Source organism: Cucurbita pepo, chromosome 13, assembly GCF_057944985.1.
Source record: "Cucurbita pepo subsp. pepo isolate OVF chromosome 13, ASM5794498v1, whole genome shotgun sequence".
Taxonomy (NCBI): domain Eukaryota; kingdom Viridiplantae; phylum Streptophyta; class Magnoliopsida; order Cucurbitales; family Cucurbitaceae; genus Cucurbita; species Cucurbita pepo.
Genome location: NC_141810.1, coordinates 12,503,434 through 12,521,215, shown reverse-complemented (window position 1 = coordinate 12,521,215; position 17,782 = coordinate 12,503,434). Strand labels below are relative to the sequence as shown.

At 32.6% G+C, this 17,782-nt stretch overlaps 2 protein-coding genes across 4 annotated transcripts; both read right to left on the bottom strand.

Annotated features, from left to right (window-relative positions):
- Positions 1–3,839: 3,839 nt before the first annotated feature.
- Positions 3,840–9,661, bottom strand: LOC111808785 (cytosolic isocitrate dehydrogenase [NADP]). Of its 3 annotated transcripts, none has more exons than XM_023694958.2 (16): positions 9,493–9,661; positions 8,582–8,625; positions 8,392–8,501; positions 8,118–8,155; positions 7,911–7,988; positions 7,540–7,593; positions 7,371–7,472; positions 7,199–7,281; positions 6,982–7,085; positions 6,796–6,864; positions 6,596–6,711; positions 6,408–6,442; positions 5,768–5,910; positions 5,551–5,673; positions 5,349–5,454; positions 3,840–4,116 (listed from the first exon to the last, which is right to left on the bottom strand). In XM_023694958.2, the coding sequence occupies exons 1-15, from the start codon at positions 9,539–9,541 to the stop codon at positions 5,370–5,372; spliced, it is 1,233 nt and encodes a 410-aa protein (XP_023550726.1). In that variant the 5' UTR covers positions 9,542–9,661; the 3' UTR covers positions 3,840–4,116; positions 5,349–5,369. The 3 variants fall into 3 exon arrangements, with proteins under 3 accessions (XP_023550726.1, XP_023550725.1, XP_086973095.1); XM_023694957.2 differs by having other exon boundaries at positions 5,368–5,454; XM_087116969.1 differs by having other exon boundaries at positions 3,840–4,111; positions 5,371–5,454.
- Positions 9,662–11,382: 1,721 nt separating this feature from the next.
- LOC111808177 (ARM repeat superfamily protein) lies at positions 11,383–15,569 on the bottom strand. The gene is made up of 7 exons (XM_023694007.2): positions 15,353–15,569; positions 13,194–13,306; positions 13,047–13,083; positions 12,609–12,682; positions 12,426–12,519; positions 12,194–12,276; positions 11,383–11,777 (listed from the first exon to the last, which is right to left on the bottom strand). The coding sequence occupies exons 2-7, from the start codon at positions 13,263–13,265 to the stop codon at positions 11,607–11,609; spliced, it is 531 nt and encodes a 176-aa protein (XP_023549775.2). The 5' UTR covers positions 13,266–13,306; positions 15,353–15,569; the 3' UTR covers positions 11,383–11,606.
- Positions 15,570–17,782: the final 2,213 nt, after the last annotated feature.

The following is a 17,782-nucleotide window of genomic DNA, read 5'->3' as shown; positions in this document are numbered from 1 at the left end:
TGACAGTTGGTATCAATTTTAGTTAACTACGAGAGTAAGAATAAGTGTCGCATAAGTACATTACGAGTCAAGTTGGTATCATTTTTTAAAATTATTTTATATATGTTTGAAAATTCTTTTATGTAATTAAATAACTCGTCACATGGTACTTTTAATATTTTGTCTTTAATGTATATTTTATTCCAAAAGCATATTTAAATAAATGAAAGAAACGAAGATAGGGATGCAAATTATAAAAAATTAATTTTTTATATTTAATATATTAATTTAATTTAAGAAAGATATGAAAAAAATTAATTTTTTATAATTTTTTAATTAAAACCTTATAAAATGTTCATAATAAAAAATTAATTTTACTTGTCCCTCTCGATCACGTCTAATTTAGCTATAAAATGTTCATAATAAAATAAAATAAGGTTTTAATTAATAATATTTTTTAGGGATATAAATAGAATTATTAATTAGAGAAATTTATTATTTAAATTTTGTTTAATTAATTATGACTTTTTAATATTTACAATGAGTAAAAGAATATTTTTTTTAATTTTTTATTTTATCCTGTCTCTATCAAGGGTAAAATTGGATATATTAAAAAGACTAAAAGTCTATAAGAGACCCGAGAGAATAAGTCTAACATGAAAGTGAACTTGTACTGAAATAACTATTGTCCCAATAAGATCTAATTCTAACTTATTTATGGACTTTTCAACGCCTCGTTTACCCACTCAACACTAATTCTAATTCTAACTTAATATTTTAAAATTATATAAATATAAATTAAAAAAAAAGTCCATTAACTAAAATTTAATATTTTAAAATTATATAAATATGAATAAAAAAGGTCGGTGTGTGTATATATATAGACTAAAATGAAGCAAAGTGAAAAGTATAATAAATGAAAATGAGTGTATAAAGATTTAATTTAATAATGTTAAAAAATAAATAAATCCATTAATTTTTTTTTGTAGACTTTAGAATGCCTTAACAATTAATTAAATATAATAAATGTATAAAATATAAAGTAACAAATGAAGGGGGAAAAAAGGGTTAAAAGTATAATAAATGAAAAATTGAGTAATTCTTATCCTATTGTTTGGAGTATTGAATTATTAGAAAATGAAGAGATATTTATTTATTATTTTTGTTGGGGGAATTTAAGAGTGTGGTGGTCCAATTTGATGTTGACTTTTAATAATTAAAAATGAACCACTAATTTTTTATCTCAACAAAATATCAACAAAGGAGGGCAGTTGTGAAGATGGGTTTAAATTTTTTTACTATAATATTTAATTGAATGAAATAACCAACAAGACTTTTCAAACCCTAAATGAACAGACAATTAGATATTTTTATTCCCATCAGTATTTACGAATATATATATATATATATATATTTTCTTTTTATTCTTTTTTCTTTTTTTTGTATATTTCTTGTGTCCTATATGTTAAATTTTTGAAGAAATTATTGGAGCTGCTTTCCTATCATTTTCAATACCATAATTCCAATAATTCCAAAAACACAAAATAGAATTTCTTTAAAGTAATGATTACCAAAGGGTTTGTAATATGTAATAAAAAAAAAATATAACAAGAAATTATATATATATATTTGTAAAAAAACACTATAGGGTAAAAACCTAGTTGAAATTATGAAAATAGTTACCGAAGAATTTCACTGTCTGCCACATTGGATGGGACGAAGTTGCTTGTTTTCAAAAAAACCAAAAATATTTTCTTCACGTGTGACAAATACAAGATGCCTAGGAGATTCGTTATTGATGTAGGTAATATTCATTAGCTTATTTTTTTATAAAAAAATCAAATTATTCTAGCAAGGTCTTTTCAAATATTTACTTTTATCTCAAAACTTTGAAGTTAGGGCTTGTTTATAGTCGTGAAGTACTTCTATAAGAAGTCTGAAATGTTAAAATAAAAATACTACTTTTCTTCACATAATTATTTTATTATTGATTCTTTATTAGTTAGAGACGTCGTAATTGACCAAGATAATTCCCACACATATTTGAAGGTAGAATAATAGCGATGATCAAAATAACCTCTCAGCTTAGGTAAAATCATTAAATTAGATCCACAAATATTGGAATTTTTCAATTTGAATCATAAGTGGGTTCAAATTCAAATTTTAACCCTGTTGGCTTGATTGAACACCACACCACAATTTATTTATTTAATTTTTTTTAATTATATAATCTTCCAGAGAGCTCCTTCCTAATTATTACATTTTAATAATAATAATAATAATAATAATTAAATGGGTCCTACCATTAACTACTACATTCGATTATTGTAAAGTAGAGAATATTAATATAATTTGATCAACTCAAACATAAAAAAAACAAAGATTAATATAACTTGGTCGCATGCCTTAGTGACCAAATTGTTGCTATTTTAGTTTTGGATGCATTACATTAAGGGAATCAAAATATTCCGTATAAGGGAATCAAAATATTCCGTTGTCTTGGTATTACAATAATTAATTGAATCATTAATAAAATCAGCATAAGTATCGATACTAAGGTTACTATTTGTTGACATATTCACGATGTTTATGAACGATCTCTATCAATTGATTAGAACGTATCAAAGGTTACCTGTTGTTGTTCAACCAAAGTTAGCTGGACGCTTGAGGATAGCATTATGAGACCCACACAACAGGCATGCCCTTTTCTGGATTGTGATAGGAGCCCTTACCACCAAGCTACCTAGTCAATATGCAAAGCCACTTGCAAATTTATCAATCAAACTATTAAAAGAAAATGGACTGATCTTTAGCTTAAGACCTTTCAGCACTTCAAAGCTCTCTCAACTACCTTTACTTAGTCTTATGGACTAAGCGTTGACCTAGGTATATGCTTCATACCCATTTGTCGAACTCTCTTCTCTCACTAAGTTTTAAATGTCAATGTCGATGATTAATTCACGGTGCCCACCACATCTATCTAATTAAAGAAGGCCGTGTAGAAAAAATTTGATAGTGTATGAAAGAAATATCTAATCTACCCTCACTTAGTTCCCAGACACAATTTAAGCCCAAGCTCGAGCATCATCTAAATGTTCGACATGGAATTGAATTGGGCAACAGTGACACCAAGGAAATGAGTTACCACCCGAGATTAGATCGAGGCAACAGAGAACAAATAACAAAGAACAAATCACATCAGAGAAGAAAAAGAGACGAGGCATAGGAAGAAAAACGCTCATTATGCAAAGATAAACCCTTGGACAAACCAGCCCATTCAAATGGACTTGAGATTCTTACAAACTAATGGGCTACCTTATCAAATTCAAGCTAACAAAATCCCTCGCCCGTACCATTTAAGTCCAATATATAATGCCTTCACTCTACAAACTACTTCAATAACAGTCTCAACACAGGAGCACAGCACATGCCCTTAACAGTGCCCTTCACACTACAGCAACTTTAGGAGTGTGAGAAATAACAAGGCTCCCCGACCTTTCCCTTGCCCCATTTTTTCCTAATAACACTCGCTCAAGCTTTTGCTTATGTTTCCATTGGCAAATACTCAGGAAAGCTGATTTCTATTTGATATCCAAGAGCCAATGGAGGAGACACTTTATGGGAGGAGTAATAAGGGGCTTGAGAGAATAACTAGTTCAAATATTCAGATAAGAAATGTCAAGAAGATTGTAAGAACGGCTAGAGGAGAAATTGAGGCCGTAAAGCTTACTATTTTCTTTGTGCGCTCCACTGGCTTTCTGAGGAAGATATACAAGAAGCAGCTTGTGAGTAAAATATAGCACATTTTTCCTGTAACCATAAAACTCTTCAATGAAGTATAATAAGAAACAGTAGCAAAGTGAAACCCAGAAAACCATGATGAATAATTATTGCAGCTCATTAAACTGAAAAAGAAAATAAAGTGCATATTCCATTTTCCGGGAAAGGGTAAAATGGAAATAGATTATAACAGCTGAAGCTTTAAGCTGTCATTATTTGACAATTGACATTGAAACATTTCTCAAACACAGAACACAACAGTAGCCTCAGAGCTCCTAACGGTTGAATCGTTCCATTAGATTGTCTCCTCTCTAGTTCATTTCATGGTATTTCAGCAGTCAGACTTCACAACCTAGCCTGCAAGGTCAGCTCTAATGAGTCTGAATCGCCCAAAAAAAATAACATGGGTGAAGTAAAAAAGTATGTGTAACTTTGTAACTTTTATTTGACACAACATTGTCCAATGGCTAAAAAATTCAATGAAAACATTCCCAGGAAGTAACCGAACGTCCAGAAAGGCTCTGGTGCCCACTAAACATTGCCCGTGATTCTTCTAAAAATGAAATTACCAAGGTGGTGATGGAAGATCACTTTATAATTTTTTTTTCCACTCCTATGTCCTGAAACGTCTTTCTCACACTCTCTTGTAGTCATTTATATTATTGCGGATCATGTATAAACCAAAAATTAGTACTTGATTAGCTTAGAATCTCCTAGCACGAATAGGAGATAGCTCTGAGTAGATCAGTTCAGAATAGCTGATGCACAATGAATAAACTCTCCTTGGCATTCTCCTTTCATTCTTTTCAATGGGAAACAGAAACCTTAGTGTTAAAGAGAAGTGGAAGTAAGAAAGAGGAGAGTGATAAGGAATCTTCAAACCCGATGTAGGAACCCAACTTAGATCTAATCGAGAAGAACAAGAAACGAAGGAAAAAATTGGAACTTTTTAGAGCTTTATTATCTAAATTTTGGAAGCAATACTTTAAGATATAATCTGCTGCACTTTTGATAGCTCAAGGAAAAGAGATCTGCAAGAGAAAACAAATAGAAGTAGAAAGAAGAGATGGAGAAAAAAATTGGTGGTAGCCAATATGAAACAAATAGAAGTAGGGGGGTCGTCCTTCAACTAGTAACCCACCTAACATGTGTCCTACACCTATTTTTAAGTCCATAAGAAAAAGGAGTAGGATCCTACATCAGGAAGGAGTGAACATCTCAAGTTCAGTTACAATTACGAAGCATATCACAACAATTTCAATAGAAAGCAAAAAGAAGCATTAAAAAAGTGAACCAAGAAAGGAATTAGCATTTTCCACGAGCAGGATAAAATTTCTAAGGTACATCTTTACACACTTAAAGGACGTGCAGGTGCCATGGGAAAAAGGATTGTAAAAGAAGGAATTATTTAACAACCTCAAGTTGACTATCCTAAATTCAATGCACTTTTTCCACTTAATGTTGTTTAACTTTAAAAGGATTGATAGTAAACTGCCAGATGCATTAATAGCATTCCTCCCACTAGACTAATTATCCAGGAAAGAAGAGAAAATGAGAAAGATGTTCTTGAACATTTAACAATTATTCACCATTGAACATTTAAAATACCACTATGCCTTAAGTAGTCTGGATTTTAGTTCCTCAGCTACAGCATCAACGAACTCTTCAGTATTCAGATAATGGTTTCGAGAAAGCCTGCACCAAACAGGGGAATAATGTGATAAAATTTTCAATCTAAGGAAAAAGGAGTGGAAAGAGGTCAATCATGACGATGACTAATATGGAACTTACTTGGATCCATGAATGATAAGAGCAAGATCCTTGGTCATCTTCCCAGATTCCACGGTACTAATACAAGCCGATTCTAGTTTCTCAGTGAAATCTAAGAGACTAGCATTGTCATCTAGTTTTGCCCTTTACAAACAGTGATAAATAGTTAACTTCTAAATATCCTTTTGACCTCAAAATGTTCAAGGGACCAAAGAGATATTAACCAAATGATAACTACCTGTGAGCAAGGCCACGAGACCAAGCAAAGATGGACGCTATACTGTTTGTGCTGGTTTCACCTCCTTTTTGATGAACCCTAAAATGTCGTGTAACAGTACCATGAGCTGCTTCTGCTTCAATTGTCTTTCCATCAGGGCAAACCTAGTTTCAAAGTGCAGACATACTTCAAATTTCAACAAGGATTCACACTAATACTGAAGCCTTATATATATAGTACTCTTTATACACTTCAAAACCAACAAAATTGGGTAATCTAATACCCGTGTGAATTTCAATGGTAAGAATGCATATCAAAATGACAAGTTGGAGCACATTAGAAATCATCGTTTTTGTGGAGGCCCACAAGAAAGCAGCTATTTTTCTTCAAATATTTTCCAAAGGCATAAATTGAAGCTTTATTTCTTTTGATGAATAAGCGAACAAAAATACAAGCCCACAAAAAGAGATAACCTTTTCATGTTGGTAAGTAAAGCAAACAAATGTAATTGTTCGGTCTTCCTTTTTTTCCTTAGATATCAATGAAGTTCAAGGAGATTAAACATAATATAGAAATCAAACTCAATCAGATAATTGAAGGATTTGCAGATTATAAAAATTAGTCCTGGTAATAACGTATTGAAGACTTGAATGGAACATACCAATACAGAAGTCATCAACCCAAGAGATCCAAATCCTAAAACCATAAACATAAAGTTAGAAATGATGGAGAAAATGCAAGCCAAGTATAAATTTTTTAGCATCCCTACTAAGCCAAGAAAGCAACCACATGATAGAAATGTTAAAAACCAAAGGCCAGAAGAAGGAACGTGCTCAAATTTTCAAATACCTTGTGCTAAGAAATCACTCTGAACATCTCCATCATAGTTCTTGCATGCCCAGACATAACCTCCTTCACTCTTAAGTGCATAAGCCACCATATCATCGATGAGACGATGTTCATACCTTTGAGAACCAGAATAATTAGTTTAGCAGTTCAAACTGGGAATGGCTTAATAAACATTTATCAAGTCATTAAAAGCTATTCACCATATGCCAGCAGCCTCAAACTTTGATTTCCATTGGGATTCATAGACTTCTTGGAATATATCCTTGAATCTTCATTCAATTCATGAACATAATGGAAGAAAATTATTGGTACAGGTGCAAAGAAAAAGTTGCCATAAATATTTCATACAACAATCCATATACAAAATAACAAATCACAGTGCATACCTTCCATCATATTTCTTTAGAATAGTGTTTTTGGTGCTAAGGTAAAGAGGCCATTTCTTCTCATAAGCAGTGTTCATTGAAGCATCAGCAAAGGAGCGGATGGACTACAAGGCAGCATTACATTGTAGGATTAATTTGGGAAACTTGCTGGAACATGAAAGGGGTTGAGAATATTTTACTAAGTTCTTAACTAGACCGTGGGAACACTATAACAAACCTCATCAGTGTTATACATGGACAACGCTACTCCTCCAGCACCAGTAAAATTGAAAACCTCTATCTCCTGCGTCTCTTGCCCCTCTGCAACAGTCAGCATTTTAAGAAACTATCAAATAAAAGCAATTGAGGATTCATTAGACAAGAAATGCAGTTTTGGGGATCTCAAATACCAAAAACCAATTTCAGTTTTCCAGGTCCTTTGATAACTGTATCGGTAGCTCTGTATTGATCACCAAAAGCATGTCGTCCAATACAGATAGGCTTCGTCCAACCTGAAAACAACCACAATCAGTACAATATTCTAAACCAAAATATAAAATCAATGTGGACAGCAATTACCTGGTACAAGGCGAGGAACATTTTTGCAAAGAATTGGTTCTCTGAAGACAGTACCTGCAGAAGATGCCAATTGGTAAGCCTGAAAGTAAAAACAAATAACTACAAAACAGGTTGAACCACCAAAGGAAAGCTATTCTGAAACAAAATTCTCTCTTCCCTGTCAAATAATTACAAGCGATTACAAATATATATATACATAGAAAATACAGTGGAGTGTAACAAGAAACACAATTAATATTATTTTCAAATCCGCTTGGACTTCAATCAATATAATTGATAAAGCAAAAATGTATATTTTAGTCATAAGTCTTTAAAGCTTTTTCAGATAATTCGACAAACCAGAATAAAGTACAAATAGTGGGGGCACTGACCATTCAGAATATTCCTGATTGTCCCATTTGGACTTCTCCACATCTGCTTCAAGCCAAATTCCTTAACACGTGCTTCATCTGTCAATCATCATTCTTCCAATATAAGAACTCCAGATGCTCATTAAAATATAGTAATGTAAAATCAACAAAACACAGAATAGGCCGATATATTGGATGCTCTTTTCCAATTTAGAAAGGCAATTATACCTGGAGTAATTGTTGCACATTTGATTGCTACATTGTACCTAGAACAAAAGAGTATACCCAAATTAAGTACGGTCGTGGTTAGAACACACTGAGTTCCAAAATATACAAGCCATAAAGAACTCAAAAAAAAAATAATGCAAATGAAGTCAACTATAATTTCTCATCAAACAAGCTCTTCAAGATTGAGTAGCTAGAAAGTCCAATTAGATACATGACGCATCAGATGCTTTAATCAAAGGAACTTCAAATAATCCTCGCTGGTAACACCACATACTTTAAAGTAGCTTCTGCACTTTCAATTGTAACTTTATCATCTGTGGCATCACGGTGTGGAAGGCCAAGGTCAAAATACTTGATGTCCAATTCCAAAAAGGGGAAAATAAGCTGTAAATAAGACAGGAAAAATATAAGCCAGATACTTGCAACAAAAAAATGCACATATATACATTTGTAGTAATCAATACCTTATTCTTAATTGATTCCCAGATAACTCGAGTCATTTCGTCTCCTGTACAAAGGATCCCAAGAGTAACATTATGCAGAGTAAAAAAGAAAACAACAGAAACAATGCTGGGGAGAAAAGAAAATAAAATCTACAATGAAGAAGAGAGGAAAATCTAATAACATTCACATCCCCCAGTTTCTGCAAATCCATAGAAACTTCTAGGATGCACCAATCATTATATTATTCTCTAAGATATGACTGCAGGATTCATACCAGGGGAAAAGGTAGTTGTCTCATAATTAGAGTTCAGGATTAAAAGTAAGTACAACATGCAACACAGTTATTTACGATGATAAAGATTTAGATGTTACTTCCACTAGATTCCTCCCAGCTTATAACATATTATTACGTTCAACGGAGAAGAAACAGAACACTGATCCATATGACGGGAAAATTCAACAACTTCTCATTTGATGTAAAACACAGGCAGCTAACCGCCACCAAAGAAAAGAAAACAGAAGTGTTCATTTCTTAAAAATCACAACACCAAGGGAAAACAAATGAAGGTTGAGGCTTGGCCTCATAGATCAGGAAAAGTGGACCAACAGCTAACCGCTTCCTCCAAATCACAGCGCAACAAATCAATCATACTCACAGAAGCAAGAAACACCTTCTCATACACCAAAACAAAAACTCCATGATCTACAAAATTAAACACCGACCTTCACAGATCCAAATGCAATAAAAACAAACACGAACTCCCTCCCAACAGACGGAAAACAAAAATCCCCATCCCCTACGATATTTAGCGATTCAAAAGCAATCCAGCAGCATCGATATCATAAGACATAAGAAACAACGAAAAATGAAAAAACATGAACATATTGCAATAGAAAAAAAGATTGAAATCAAGGTATATGGTGATCGCACCGTCCATCTCAACGATGGGATTGGCGACCTTGATCTTCTGAAAAGCCATGATTAGAAACCTCCCTCACTCCGAACGAAGTAATCGCAGAGAAGATCGACTGTGGAGAAGAAAGCAAGAAACAAACAGAACCGATGCAGCAAGAGTTGTGGTAGGTGGAAGAAAACCGTCGTAAGCGGCACCGATTTAAAAACAAATTTTTTTTATTTCCTTCTTTCATATATTACCCTTTAATCCGCCTATTATTTACACAATTGCCATTTGTTACCAAATTTGTTACAAAATTCTTTTTACATTTTTTTTATCGAAATATTCATACATCTATTAATTTAATATAAATACTCAAATTTTGTATTTTATTTAAAAAATACTCCTCGCCCCACAACAACTTTGTGGTTGAGTCAATAATATGTTCGGGATGAGGAATCTTCTGTCTTCTCTTTTGCATTTACACTGCTTCTTTATTGTATTTGTCTGTATCGTAAAGTTGGTCGATACCTACTGTAATGGTTGAAAATAGGAAGGCCAACCAAGACCCTCTGATAAAGTTTCGATAAAGCAAATGATTCATTCTGACAACTTCGGACCAGATTCACCCCTTTGAATTAGCCAATCTTACAAAAATGTTCGGGCTGGCTGGTTGGGAAGGAGTTCTTAGTGGAGAAAAGAACCGCTAAGAGATAGATTCGACTATTCTGTTAGGGCGAATGAGTGTCGATATAGCATGCGAGATTAACCAACTCTAAGAAATATTCTTACCATTAATTTTGCATCGACTTTTCAAAAATACACGTACATTTTAAAAAATATAATTAATATCGATCGACCTTTTAAAAAATTTAATTGTTTAAAAAATTAATGAAAAAATAATTTAATTGTTTTAAATTAATTAATAGAAATTTAATACAAATCACTAACTAAAAATATTAATAAAATTAAAAAATAAAAGTATAAATTTGTGATAAAATTAAAAGTAAAAGTAAAACAGTTTAACTTTTAGGATTAATCTAAATATTCCCTAAAACTTTCCAAATTTAATAATTGAACTTTAGAAAAAGATTCTTGACTTATCAAAATATTAATAAAACTACAATAAAATAAGATTGAAACCTTTTATCGTATTAATATAATTATAAATTATTAAACTTTAATAAATAAAAGAACGACCTCGAAGTAATAAATCTATAAATTATTAATAATTAATATATTAATCATACGACATATATTCGTGAGTCTTATCTTAATGAACTATTAAAAAGTTATTCCACGACAAATTGATAAATTAATATATATATATATATATATATATATATATATATATATATTTTGTTATAAAAACAAGGTTAGATTCTCCGCTACTACACACATGTGAGTTCATAAAGGTCCAAAACGACGAGTCAATCAACACTGTTGACTTTCGTTCCATAAATATAAAATTATTTTCCACTCTAGCTAGTGCGGATAGAATAGATACGAACCTACGACACTAAAGTGAAATTTTCTTGTCTTGTAATCTTATAAACCTACGACACCAAGCCGAACCTACGATTGATCAATTTAGTCAAACTTATTAGGTCGCTGCTTTGTTACGGGTAAAATTTTAAAATTCCAACTAATACCCTTAATCATTAGGTTTCCAATGGAGGATAAGTAATAATAATAATAATAATAATGAGTATGATAGCAAAAGGCAATTTTGGTTCTTAGCCGCCAGAAGGGCAAAACGGTCATAAAGATGGTAAAAATCAGCATCAGTGGCCAACTGTCAGAAAGAAAATATCTAAACTCAGAAGGGTTTCATTCGTTTCTTAAATGTTCGATGGTGACAATGACATTTAAGCCCAAGAACTTTATCAGAAATTTTATCCCATAAAGTTTTATTATTATTATTATTTTAAAAAATAGATTTATTTATTTTTGTTGGAGAATGCCATCAGATCTTATTAACAACTCAAAACAAGATGAACTACAACAACATGAAAATCGCGAGAAAACAAAATGATTTTGTTTAAGCAGAAAATCATTATCGAACGGGACCTAAGATCATAAAAGGAGGAAAACCGAACCAACCAGTGCGAACTCTTTCACCCGATTCACCATCGAGGATGTCGGATACTCAATTTCTATCAGAGAAGTGCATGTCCAGAATGGCTTTAGCCAGATTACTGAAGCTCGCACTCTCAGCCACTGCATATCTCTTGATGACATCTACCACGTCTGGTTTCATAATCTCTTCCTTCTTTGATGCATTGCAGAGGTAATATAAGGCGCCAAGTGCATAATTCACCTGATAAGAATCGTTCAGTTTACCACATGAGTGAATGCATTTTTAACGGACATACCCTTATAAAGAATGCTTCGTTCCCCTTTCCAATCGATGTGGGATCTCACAATCCACATTAGGGGGTCCCACATCGATTGGAGACAAGACCCAAGTGTCAACGAGGACGCTGAGCCCCGAAGGGGAGTTGGATAGGGGAACGAAGCATTCTTTATAAGAGTGTTGAAACCTCTCCCTAGCAGACGCGTTTTAAAAACCTTGAGGGGAAGCCTAAAAGGGAAAGTCCTAAGAGAACAATATCTGCTAACGGGGCTTGGATTATGGAACGGGATTTCTTTAAACATCGTGCATATGCCCAAGAGATGGTCAATTTCTTTTCGGAAAACACAACAAGAAGTAACGCGCACAAGTTCTCAACTTACAGTGTTTCTTACAGGGCTTGACAAGCATTCAATGATGAGAGGAATTCCTCCACACCTAATTATAATGGAAGCATTAGCAGGATCTGCACAAAAACAATAACTATAGATGTATCATTGATCAGCTAGCCATCCCATCCCATCCCATCCCAGCAATAGAACAAACAGCACTCACATATAAATCAAACAAGTACTAAATTACGAAACGACCCAAGGTTCGAATTCCAAATCGCACCAACGCAAGAATTGCAGATGCCTCCTATACCGAATTCAACGAGCTTCTCATTTGGCTCCGTCATGCAGTCCAAGAAAAGCTCCAGAACGTTTAGCTGCTCGCGAAGTTACAGTTCAGTAAAATAGTTTCAAAAATGAAGCTCAGAAACAAAGCATTGCAATACTAGAAGTAGAGATTTCATACTTGGCGTAAGAAGGAATAATTGTAAGGATCATAAGCGAAGTTTGCCAAATTTGCAACGACTCTTTCTTTTGTTTCTGCGAGTTCAAGAGGACCGATGCAAACTGTTAGCTTCTCGAGTTTATAACAAAACAAACATAACATTTTGGAATTCATTAGAAAAAATTTGTCCTCATCACTGTAGAGTTGTAAGTAGAATTCTTTAAACTATATTATTAATCTACGAGACAGCGCTATCGTTACAGAAATATCAGAAATCGAAGAATATTTGGTGATGCTTAAAGGGATCAGTAAGGTATGTCCTTAGGCAATACAAAACGCTCCCAAGCATTTATAGAGGGCTAGAAATCTCTCATTCCCCCACAACTTCTCAAAACGAACAAAAACTAAACAATAATTTCTATTAAAATTCTCGTGCTTAGTTCGGAACGAGAAACATACCTTGACTAGTTGAGCTCTGAAATTCATTCACTAATTCCTGCAAAAAAAAACCCGAAAAGGCACCAAAAATCAAATTTACTACAAATAAAAACACATAAGCCAACGAACAATAATAAAACTCCATGTTTTAGCTTCAATGAAAGGTACCTGGAGGTACTGGAGCCTTGGAGTTCCATATCTTCCAGTTCGTTCTGCTTGCCTCTGGTCGTTAGTGAACATAGCTGTCAACGTTGCAGTAACTTACCATGAAACCTTCAGAACTGAAGATATAAACAGAGAAATGTAATAAGTTTTTGGATTAAAAAAGTGTGGTAATAAGCCACCTTTGGTGTTTCATCCGAGCTCGGTGGGAAGTTCTTGAATTAACAAAAGTGCGGTAATTTTAAAACATACCAATCATTCAACAAAATAGTTCCCAATGGAAGTAAGGTTTGGTATCAAAAAAAAAATTAAACCTCCAAAACAATTTGACATGAATCATACCAAGCAAAGCTCATGAGGTGTAATAGCCCTACCCCTAGCCCAAAGCCCACCGCTAGCAAATATTGTCCTCTTTGAGCTTTTCCTTCTTGGTTTCCCCTCAAGGTTTTAAAATGCGTCTACTAGGGAGAGGTTTCCACACCCTTAAAAGAAATGTTTTGTTCCCCTCTCCAACCAATATGGGATCTCACAATTCACCGCTCTTGAGGCCCAAGGTCCTCGCTGGCACACCATTCAGTGTTTGGCTCTGATACCATTCGTAACCATCCAAGCCCACTGCTAGCAGATATTGTCCTCTTTGGGCTTTTCCATCTACTATTTCCATCGAAAAGAACCGTTGGATATTCCAATTTGTGTTTCCACTCATTTTTTTCAACAGTTTTCCATCTACTTTCCTTTTCTTTTCTTTTTTTAATCACTTTCCATCAACCTTCTTAAACAATAACTATGTTGAAAAGATTTTAGATTCATTTGATCTTAATGAAGAAACTCAAGACTCCTTGGCAATCCTTAAACTTCTACACAACCTTCTAATAATCTCTCTCTAGTTCTGGTCTGAGTTAAGCTTTTATCAATGGTTTAGGTAGTTCAAATTATGATGGGTGAGGGTGAAAGCCAGTAACAAAAAAGCTGAACAAATTGAACTTCCTTTTTCGAAAAACGTTAAATAACCAATCAACCCAAAAGCTTAACGAAGCAACTTAGACTCCTCGACAATCAAGAGATCGACGCAAAACAGCCCAAAAACTTAAGCGGATGCGGTTATAATAAATGTAATTATATCAATATTTTAACAATCCCTTCAGTGATAGACTTGAAATTTGTAGAAGACCCAACAAATGAAAATCGACATCAATTGCAGAGGAAACAACATTACAAAAATGTAAAGATCTCCCACTCCATTACCATGTTAAATCATCATTCAACCCAAAACTTTAAGCAGATGGGTTATGGTAAATTTAATTATATCAATAATTTAACAAAAAAGATTGACATTATTCTATGTTTAATGATATAGATTTGCTGGATATGCCAAAACACTCATTCATACAAGGACAAAGGAATGGGGACAAAGGAATGGCGATACTGTTGGATGATGAAAGTCCCATATTGGCTAATTTAGGGAATGATCATGGGTTCATAATCAAAGAATACTCTCTCCATTGGTACGAGGCCTTTTGGGGAAGCCCAAAGTAAAGTCATGAGAGCTTATGCTAAAAGTGGACAATATCATACCATTGTGGAGAGTTGTGTTCATCTAACATGGTATTAGAGCCATGCCCTAAACTTGTTGTGTTCATCTAACATGGTATTAGAGCCATGCCCTAAACTTAGTCGTGCCAATAGATTGGTAAATCCTCAAACGTCAAACAAAGGACTCCAAAAGAAAAGGAGTCAAACCTCCTCGAAGGCATAGTAAAAAATGACTAAGACTCCAAAGGAGTCGAGCCTCGATTAAGGGGAGGCGTACTTTGTTCGAGGGGAGGTGTTGGATAATGAAAGTCCCTCATCGGCTAATTTAGGGAATGATCATGGGTTTATAATCAAATAATACTATCTCCATTGCTACGAGGCCTTTTGGGGAAGCCCAAAGCAATGACATGATGAAGAATAAGATGAATCAAGCCAGAAAACGATAATCAGTTAAAATTATAGCGACAAGAACCCTAATTCAACAATAACAGCTCCAAATATCAGCAACTACAGATCAATACAATACAAAGATGAATCAAGCCAGCCAACAATTTCGCATCGCGAGAGAGAAAATTCATTATTGAGTCAATTGAATAAATCAATTTAAAGCAAACGTCAGTGAAGATCATTACCTAATAAACAAACGTGAGAGAGACCCAGAAGATGCTGAGAGTCCAAGCTCGTTCTCCCGACCAGAGAAGGTTCCAACAGAGAGGAACAGCGACAGTGGGTGAGTGTCGATGATCACGGCAGCAGAAAAGTTGGCGGCAAATGCGAGAGTCGGAGTGAGAGGGGAAGGATGCTGATAGCTGGAGGAGTCGAAGGTCGTTCTGATGAAACCCCAAACACTGGGTCTATTCATTTAAACCGATAACCCGACTAACCTGATCGGGTCGGGTCGGGTCGGGTCGAGAAACTAAAATTATCACACTTTCATTTACATTCTAAATAAAGATAAAAAAAAATATATTCTTTTTTTTTTCCAAATACTCTTAAATTATCCTGTTTTTCAAATACTTTTAAAATTTTAAAAATAAATATTCTTTTTATTTATTTATTTAAAAATACCTTTTAACAAAAATTTAAAATATTTTTGTCTTAATAAATTTTAAAAAATAATATTATAAAAGTTAATATATGAATATTTTGTAGACAGATATTATTTTTATTAATTTAGCCTAGTTTTCAAACTTAAACAAAAATATATAATTTTTTATCTAATACCTCTCGATTTTATTTAAGATTTTTTAAAATTTACGAACTAAACTAAAAAATATGTATAATTAATTTTAAACGTTTATATTATGTCAGAGAATATTTGCTTAATCCACCTCACTTAAATAGTGTGTGAAACATATTTATTTATAATCAAATAAATTACAAACGGAAATAATAATATATAAAAAATTAATTATGGTAAGAAGACAAATATCTATATATTTGCCTATAATAAAATATTAAATAAAATATATACAGTAAACGATAATTTAATACTAAATATCCTTAACAATTTCAAATAAATCTCTGAATTTTTCAATTTTGTAACGATAGGTTATTAATTTATACAAATAGTTTAAAAAATACATTTTTTTTCTAAAATATTTAGACAATTGACTCATACAATTATTAATTTGACAGCTCATTCCAATTTATTAACCAACGTGTTGCCCACAACACCACAACTATTACCTTTACTACAGAGCTCGGTAACTTAATTAAATATCTCGGTAGTCGAGATGATATTTTTATGAAACAAACATAAATTTAAGAAAATATAACATAAAACGATTAAAAAAGGAAACTAGGTGAAACATTTATATACTCTAAAAAGAAAAGAAAAAAATCTTATCTTATTTGAATGGCTATGACATGATGATAATAATAATAATGGAAGAAGACAAAATGTGACACCTCACCATCAAAAAAGCAAACTCGAAAGTTCCAGCTTTCCAAACAAAACGCCACGTGTCCATTACCAGAGCTCGGAAAACCGCCTAGTAATCCTTGTGGTTCTCATAGAATGCACCCAATGAGGAGTCAGTTGGACGGAGACATCCACAAGGGCAGGATTCTATTGGTCCATCAATTTACACGTGTTAAAGTGTACAGCCGAAGGTGACGTGGCCGAAAAGCGCACTTGAAAACATCTAGAGACAGCCTCAAATCCACCTGACATGTCGTTTTTTTTTTTTAATAAATAAAAAATTAATTTGAAATTAAATATTTGAAAACAACCCCTGTCCCACAATAATTATAGGCCCTGAATTATTTATTTATGGTTGACAACTCATATTTTAAAATTTTATTTTTTAAAATTTTATTAGGTGGATAATTTTTTTTTCTCCGTCAGACACACATCATATTTTCATTTATTTTTATAGAGACTGAGACGAAAATTCTCACAAATTTTTACCATATTTTTATTTATACTTTCAAAAAAATATATATTCATTTTAAATAATTTTTTAATGGATAATTTTTCTTTTTCTAATTTAACTTTTATTAAAAAATTAAAAATATTATATAAATCTAATATATATAATGTTCCATATATTTTTAAAGTTTTTTTTAATTATATTTAATTATAATTTTAAAATAAAAAATAAAAAAAGACAAAGAAAAGGTAACCACATAAATCATAATAAAAAAAGTTTTAAATTTTGCCGAAAAAATGGAAAAAAGCAAATATATTTAATTGAAATTTTATTTGGCCGATATTTTTTTGGTTTCCCTTTATGGATTTGATGGATTTACCAAAAAAAAAAAAAGCTGTCCACGTCCAGATTCAATTGATTTGTTTTTTAATTATGAAATTCACAATTTTCATTTACAAAATTAAAAATAAAAAATTCATAATATCCTCATAAATAATAAATATAAGACAAACTAATACGTCTTTTTATTATTTTAAAAAGAGTAAAAATAACGTCATAATGGATTTAAAAGCTATCCAATATAGAAGGGTAGACATAATAGAAGAACGACACGTGTTATGTAGCTAAAATTAATTCTGTGCGCTTTATTTTTTATTACACTTTTTTATTTTTCTTACTAAATTAAAT

Coding starts and splice junctions, on each gene's coding strand:
- LOC111808177 (XM_023694007.2), bottom strand. CDS start 13,265: ATGTTCACTAACGACCAGAGGCAAGCAGAACGAACTGGAAGATATGGA. Junction 12,277..12,425: donor CATCTGCAATTCTTGCGTTG/GTGCGATTTGGA, acceptor GTTTTTGTGCAG/ATCCTGCTAATGCTTCCATT. Junction 11,778..12,193: donor CAAGCCCTGTAAGAAACACT/GTAAGTTGAGAA, acceptor GATTCTTATCAG/GTGAATTATGCACTTGGCGC.
- LOC111808785 (XM_023694958.2), bottom strand. CDS start 9,541: ATGGCTTTTCAGAAGATCAAGGTCGCCAATCCCATCGTTGAGATGGAC. Junction 7,473..7,539: donor TGTTCCTCGCCTTGTACCAG/GTAATTGCTGTC, acceptor GGTTGTTTTCAG/GTTGGACGAAGCCTATCTGT. Junction 5,455..5,550: donor CTTATCATTCATGGATCCAA/GTAAGTTCCATA, acceptor TGTTTGGTGCAG/GCTTTCTCGAAACCATTATC.